The sequence below is a fragment of the Gallus gallus genome, chromosome 2 (genome assembly GCF_016699485.2).
Source record: "Gallus gallus isolate bGalGal1 chromosome 2, bGalGal1.mat.broiler.GRCg7b, whole genome shotgun sequence".
NCBI lineage: Eukaryota > Metazoa > Chordata > Aves > Galliformes > Phasianidae > Gallus > Gallus gallus.
In genome coordinates this window covers 119,640,681-119,647,535 of record NC_052533.1, presented here as the reverse complement: position 1 = coordinate 119,647,535, position 6,855 = coordinate 119,640,681, and the positions used below count along the sequence as shown (strand labels likewise).

Sequence of the window (6,855 nt, the reverse complement as noted above, 5' to 3'; positions counted from 1 at the left end):
CCTTGGCCAGCCCAATCTAGTGCATAGAATCATAGAATGGCCTGGGTTGAAAAGGACCACAATGATCATTGAGTTTCAACCTCCCTGCTACGTGCAGGGTCGCCAACCAGCAGACCAGGCTGCCCAGAGCCACATCCAGCGTGGCCTTGAATGCCTCCAGGGATGGGATATCCACAACCTCCTCAGGCAACCTGTTCCAGGGTGGCACCACCCTCTGTGTGAAAAACTTCTTCCTAATATCCAACCCAAAGCCCCGCACCGCTTCCGCATGGCCGCCTCCTCCTCGCGGCGCACGGTGATGACGTCACAGCGCGGCGTGGCGCTCACCCGACTCGGCCCTGCAGCCCCTGCCTCCTCCCAACCCCACCACGCTGCTTTAGTGATCACCCTCAACACGGGCAGAAAGGTGGCAACATCTTTTTATTTAATTATTCCGTTCTACGTATCTATTATGCCTTTTCTGGGTTGCCGTGAACATCGGCTCTGTACAGGCAGGTGTATTCCTTGTTTCCCCAGTTGCTCCGCACCTCCAGTTTGATCTGGCGGAAGGCTTTGCGGGGCTCCTCCTGTGAGGACAAAGAGGAGAAGCTTCGTTACGCACGTGGGAAGAGCCGCAGCACATCCACAGAGCTCCCTTTGCCAGCTGCGGAGCCCCGAGTTGCTCTGCTCTGCTCCCCGGCCTGCCGTGGGACGCCGGGACGGCGATGCTGATGGGGGAAGGCAGCTGCAGTCCTCCTCGCCACCAGCATTCGTCTCTTCCGCGCCCGCAGGGGGACAGTTTCCCTCCCGCGCCGCCTTCCTGCTGCTGCTCTCTCTTCTGTACCAGGAAGAAAAAGTGCTTCCAAAGGTGGGACGGCCACCTCGTCTGTCAGCCCCGCAGGAGTCGGCCGCGTTGGAGAGCAGAGGAAGGCCTGGGTGATCAGGCAAACCCTTTCTTCCCAGGACTTGCAGGCAGCCCGGCCTTCCTCCCTGGCATTCTGCTGCAAGCACTTGCCATACCTGCACTTGGAAGGTCTGGGCGATCTCTCCGTCCACGTCATAAATGAATGACCCCAGGAGAGCTTCACCTTCGTCCTCATCCACTCCCTCAAAGACAAGAGATGGTGGCGGTCACGCTGAGGCAGGCCATGCGAAAAAGAACACGCCGAGGCCGAAGCCGGGAGCCCTCTCCCCCCCTCCCCTCAGCACTGACAGGATTGCAGCACAAAGGAGGGTGAACCTGAGTCAGGCCACGTGGAGCAATTGCTCCCAGCTGCTCAGCGACGAAGAGCAGCAGAGGCCTCCGGAGACGTGTAACCACCCCAAGGGTCTCCGTGCCCTTGGGCAGGTTCTATGGTGCAGTTACGGAGCTTTGTGGGGCTCTGTTGGGTGGCTACGGGGCTCTCTGGGGGCTCTCTGGGGTCTTATGGGGCTCTATGGCAAAGCGTTTCCTTGGGCCCCTCCAGAAGCAGCAGCGGGCACAGACTTACCGAGACAACAAACTCTCTGGGGGCAGTGCTGACTTCCCCAGAGGGAGAGACTGCCTTGGAGATATGCCAGATGGTAAAAGCCGTGGGCCAGATTTTCTCCGGCAGCCGGATGACCACGTGGCCCCGAGATCCTTGGAAAGCCCAGCAGTTGCCAGCAGAAATATCAGGCTGAAATGAGAAAGACGCGTCCATCAGCGGTGGGGCAAGGAGCCGCCAGAGCCGGCTGTTCGGCAAGGAGCACAGACCTTGCCTTCTCTGTGGGCTGCCATTCTCCTCACAATGGAACGCTACTCAAGGGTCAGGAGGGGAATATGTAAAGGTTTGGACAATAGGCCTGGAGTCAACTGCCTTTCTCTGCTTGCCCAGAGCCGGTGGGGGCGGCGCTCCCAAGCATCTGTCACCCCATCACCTTCCCAACGCTGGTGTCAGTAAGGTGGGGAAGAGTGTGGGCTGAGCAGTGCAGCTGGGCCAAAGGAAATTGCTGTGCGCTTGCTCCTGCAGCCAGAAGGCAAGGCAGTGAACCCACAGCCACCATTTCTCCTGCCATACCTGCAAGATCGTCTCAGGAGGCTTTGCGGAGGAAAAGAATGGAGAAAGCCAGCGGTTCCCCCCATAACTCTTGGATGTCCTCTCCACATCAATAGTGGCACCTGAAATAAAGATGGGAAGACGTGCACTAGGACAGCCCAGAGACGAGCTGAAGCAGTGAATGCTCGTTCCCTGAAGCTCTTGGCAGGACTCTGGGGTGCAAAATCCCTCCCGCCGCGTAGGGGAACTGTTGAGTCCCGGCCTGAACCACTGATTGAGCACCTGGGGAAAGGAGCCCGTCAGGCCTGGGAGCGCAGCTGAAGGCTTTTTAAATTCTCAGTGAGGGGACATTTAGATGGGATGTCAGGAGGAAATTCTTGACCCTGCCCACTGCCACGTGCTGCCCAGAGAAACCATGGATGCCCCACTCCTGGAGGCGCTGGAGACCGAGTTGGCTGGGGCCCTGGGCACCTTGACGGAAAGGGTGGCAGCCCTGCCCATGGCAGGGAGTTGGACTGGGATGGTCTGTAAGGTCCCTTGAGACCTCAGCCATTCTAAAGCTCTATGAGATAACTCTGAGAGAAAGCGGAGCTTGGCAGGTTTTGGGGAGTGCCAGACGCAAAGCTGAGGGTAGAGAAGCTGCCTGCCTACGTACCCATGGTTTTTAGAGCCCAACTGGGCAGCCAGGTGTCGTGTTTCATCACCTTCTCAACTGCCTCTCTTGTCAGCTGCAGAATTTCCTGGCAACAAATAGGGAATGGAGATAGAGCAGTGAGCACAAACAGAGGAGGAGATTGGTGTGACCAGGGAGTCCTATCCAAGAGCTAAGGCAGGGCTCCATGTCCTTCCAGAAGTCGGGCAAGACCTTCCAGAAAGTGTGCCCTGATGAGCCACTGGGCTCCAGAGACACAGCACAGACCGACTTGGGGCTCTGCCTGATCCCCTTGCTGCCAGCCTTGTGCCACCTCCAGACCAGCCTGGGCAGGCAGTCAGATCATGCCCTGAGCCAGCCACGCCCTGCACTGGTCCAGTTGCAGCTGGCCTGGAGAACGGCCCTTCCAGCTAAGAAGCCTGACCCTGCCAAAGTCTCTCAGAAGGGACAGTGTGTGGCCTCCTAGCCAAGCCCAGCAGGTGCCTGGGGGCGGGGGCCCAGCCCCGGGGGAATTCACAGCGCTGCACAGAGCACCCTGATCCCAGCTGTACCGTGCAGCTAGCACCAGCAGCAGCTCTCAGTGAGGGGAGCAGAGCAGCTCCAAGACACAAGAGAGGCTGAGCCCCGAGAGCCAGGTGTGGGGCGGGCAGCCAGAGCACAGGGCTGTCTCTGGAAGGGGCTGAGAGGAAACACGAGGGAGCAGCACCACTACCTCTCTCTTCAATCCGTCGATCCCATTGTCTTTCAGGCTGTGAAACACGGCATCTAGAATGAGGTCCTTTCTGGCCGAGAACTGAATAGTTTTCATTTTCAGCTCCAGGCAGACCGGTGAGTTCCTAAAGGCAGAGGCAAAGCAAGTCTTGTTCAGCACTGTCCACCCCGCAGGTCAGAGCTCCAATGCTATGAGGTGAAGGATTCTGGGCCCAGGGTTGTGCCCTTCCTTGTCCCCCAGCCCCTTTCGTTCCTTTGCTTTGCCAAGGGCTGCCTTCCACTGTACAGATGGGAAAGGCTGGAGCCCTGGGCACGAGGCAAAAGCGTGCAAAGAGTGCACAGCCAGCTGAGGCCACGCTACAGAGGCAGGTGCGTGGCAGGGAAGTGTTCTTACCCCAGACACGGGAGCTCATGCACAGGTCCTGCTGACACCTGGAAGAGAAAGGCATTCAGTGGGAGGAAGCACACGGAGCACGGCCAGGGCTTCCAAAGGAGCTTCCCAGGGAACCGCTGGCAGGATTTCCTGCTGCTTCCCAGCAGTTTGTATAGGACCGCTGCCCAAAGTTGTGCTCTTAGGCCCTCCACGTGCTGCAGAGCATCTGCTGCTTCTCCCTTTCCTTTCCCATCCCCTTTAGACTCCGCAGTGCCACGGATGGGCCAAAGGCCCCTTCTTCCCATGCGCTGCTGCCTTCAGCCTGAGCTCCATGGTGGACACTGGGAAGATGCTTCCACGCTGAAGCCCACCTTGCTGCCAAGGCGACCCCCAGCCCGGTTCAAGGGCCCACCCTGGGTCTCAGCAGTGATGAGCCCATGGCCAAACTCCCCCGTCCCCGTGGAGGCAGAAGGGCAGAGCTTTGGCCTCTTCCGCATACCACGGCACTGACCTGCAGGACATTGGTTTTCCAAGTTGCCATTATCCAGAGGAAGGCTCCAGCTGTGGGGGACATCAGTTGGGAGAGACCGTTAGTTTGTTCAGGCTGCTCTGAGCCCCGCAGCCCTATCTTCCTCCTCCAGAGCCAGCGGGGAAGCGCCGTGTGGGACAGTCCCGCTCCCCGGCTCTGCTGGGATGGCCTTGGGTGGGGAACACTCACCAGAAAGGACTGCTAGAAGCAGGACAGGAGTCCTCCTTCCCCTCTCTTCGGCAGCGCGTTGCCTAAGGGAGAGATCAGACGGTGGCTATCACGGCCCAGCACTGGGACGCGGCCTCCTGGGGTCCTTTGAGCAGACGGCTGCCACCGCGTTCCTCTGCCCAGCAGAGCTGCGAGTCCCAGGGCCCTTTAGCAAGAGCTGGACAGTGCCACAGCACCCGTGGTACACATGAGAATGAAGAGCTCTGCTGTGCCACCGGGGCAGCGGCCTGGCCCTGTTCGGCTCTGCCCAGAGCAGGACTAGGGCTGTGCCCACGGAAGGGGATTTTGGGCCACCTGGCTGGAGAAAACCCGGCAGCACGCAGTGCTACTGGCTTCCCCTCCCTGCATTCTGGGTCCTGCTGCACCCACCTGCCCAGCTGGGCTAGCATTTTGGCACCTTCACTCCACTGACAGACACAGGGAACAGCTTGCTCTCCTCCCAGGACACAAGCACCTCTTCCCCACTCGCCTGCTCTGCGATCCTCGCGGGACTGCAGTGCTGCACACCTCGGCAGCGTGGCTGAGTAGGACCGCGGGTTCTGATGTCATAATAGGTGACAGCTGCAAGGGCCAAGTGACGCCTTCTATGACCTCACAGGGTGTGCCCAGGAGGGACAGACCCCATGGGTTTGCCCCCAGCCCAAGGCTGAAATTCCCAGAAACACCACCGAACACCGAGAGAGGGGCTCCTTTGGATGCCCCAGCAAGGATGTCTGAGCCATTGCACAGCTGCTCCCGTCCTGGGCACAGGCAGGCTGTGTGCTTCTGGCAGGGGCTGTGAAAGTCGTAGAATCATAGAATGGCCTGGGTTGAAAAGGACCACAGTGATCATCTCGTTCCAACCCCCTGCTATGTGCAGGGTCGCCAACCTCCAGACCAGGCTGCCCAGAGCCACATCCAGCGTGGCCTTGAATGCCTCCAGGGATGGGGCATCCACAACCTCCTCGGGCAAGCTGTTCCAGGGTGCCACCACCCCCTGTGTGAAAAACTTCCTCCTAATATCTAACCTAAATCTCCCGTCTCAGTTTAAAACCATTCCCCCTTGTCTTATCACTATCCACCCTTGTAAACAGCCGCTCCCCTTCCTGTTTATATGCTCCCTTCAAGTACTGGAAGGCCACAATGAGGTCTCCCTGGAGCCTTCTCTTTCTCCAAGCTAAACAAGCCCAGTTCCCTCAACCTTTCCTCATAGGAGAGGTGCTCCAGCCCTCTGATCACCTTAGTGGCCCTCCTCTGGACCCTCTCCAAGAGCTCTACGTCCTTCCTGTACTGGGGGCCCCAGGCCTGGACGCAGTATTCCAGATAGGGCCTCACAAGCGCTGAGTAGAAGGGCACAATCACCTCCCTCTGCCTGCTCGCCGCTCCTTTTTTTATGCAGCCCAGAACACAGTTGGCCTTCTGGGCTGCAAGTGCACACTGTTGGCTCGTGTCCAGCTTCTCGTCTACCGGGACCCCCAGGTCCTTCTCCGCAGGGCTGCTCCCAAGGAGATCTTCCCCCACTTTGTATAAGTACCTGGGATTGCCCCGACCCAAGTGCAGCACCCTGCCCTTGGCCTTCCTGAACCTCCTTAGGTTTTATTAGGCATGGCAACCCTCTCCACAGCAAGAGGGTTGCAACTAGATGATCTCCACGATCCCTTCCAACTTAAGCCAGTCTGTGATTCTATGATTCTATGATTCTGAATCTTGCATCTGAATCACAGAATCATAGAATCACCAAGGTTGGCAAAGACCCACAGGATCATCCAGTCCAACCATATGATACTTACTTTACCTGATGTAACAGGGTTAGTAAAGATGAGATATCCATATGAGGTCTAAGAGATGGACACTCACTGTGCACTCCTACAGGGCAAACCTCACTACAGGGATAATCCCCAATACAAAATTCAAACACAGGTCCGTACAATAAAGATGTTAGACAAAATAGTATATTGTCTGCATTCGACTCTACTGAAAATATGTTTTCCTTCCTTTGTTTGTCTTCCATGGACTAGCAAAATAGACTCCCACAAACTCTTTCTTCACGGTGTAAAAACTATGTCTGGTTGGAAGGGACACAGGAGAACTGCAAAGACAGCAACAGACTACTAGTTAAGCTTCAGAGAAAATTTGACAAGATTTATTTGGCTAATCCTACTTTTTTTTAAAAACACTATGGGAGTTGGTGTCAAGGGCACACTTTATGCCAACTTTGCCCTCTGAGTCCAAGCTCAAGAATAGTTCCCAGTGGGATCCTGAAATTGAATTATGTGATCCAAAAGATTCAAAATGGAAATCTGGCAATTCAAAATAATCAACGCGTATCACGCCCTGACTACGGCTGGATCAATTTGGTTTAGGTTCTGTTGAATTTTTTTTCACT

At 56.8% G+C, this 6,855-nt stretch overlaps 1 protein-coding gene across 2 annotated transcripts; it reads right to left on the bottom strand.

Moving 5' to 3' along the window:
• Positions 1–401: 401 nt before the first annotated feature.
• Positions 402–4,853, bottom strand: LOC107055859 (SUN domain-containing protein 3-like). 2 transcript variants are annotated; one of them, XM_040696028.1, is made up of 9 exons: positions 4,452–4,853; positions 4,245–4,294; positions 3,755–3,792; positions 3,362–3,485; positions 2,653–2,737; positions 2,019–2,119; positions 1,470–1,637; positions 1,000–1,086; positions 402–566 (listed from the first exon to the last, which is right to left on the bottom strand). In XM_040696028.1, exons 2-9 carry the CDS (start codon positions 4,272–4,274, stop codon positions 450–452), a joined length of 750 nt encoding a protein of 249 aa, XP_040551962.1. In that variant the 5' UTR covers positions 4,275–4,294; positions 4,452–4,853; the 3' UTR covers positions 402–449. The 2 variants fall into 2 exon arrangements, with proteins under 2 accessions (XP_040551962.1, XP_040551961.1); XM_040696027.1 differs by lacking the exons at positions 4,245–4,294; positions 4,452–4,853 and having other exon boundaries at positions 3,755–4,238.
• Positions 4,854–6,855: the final 2,002 nt, after the last annotated feature.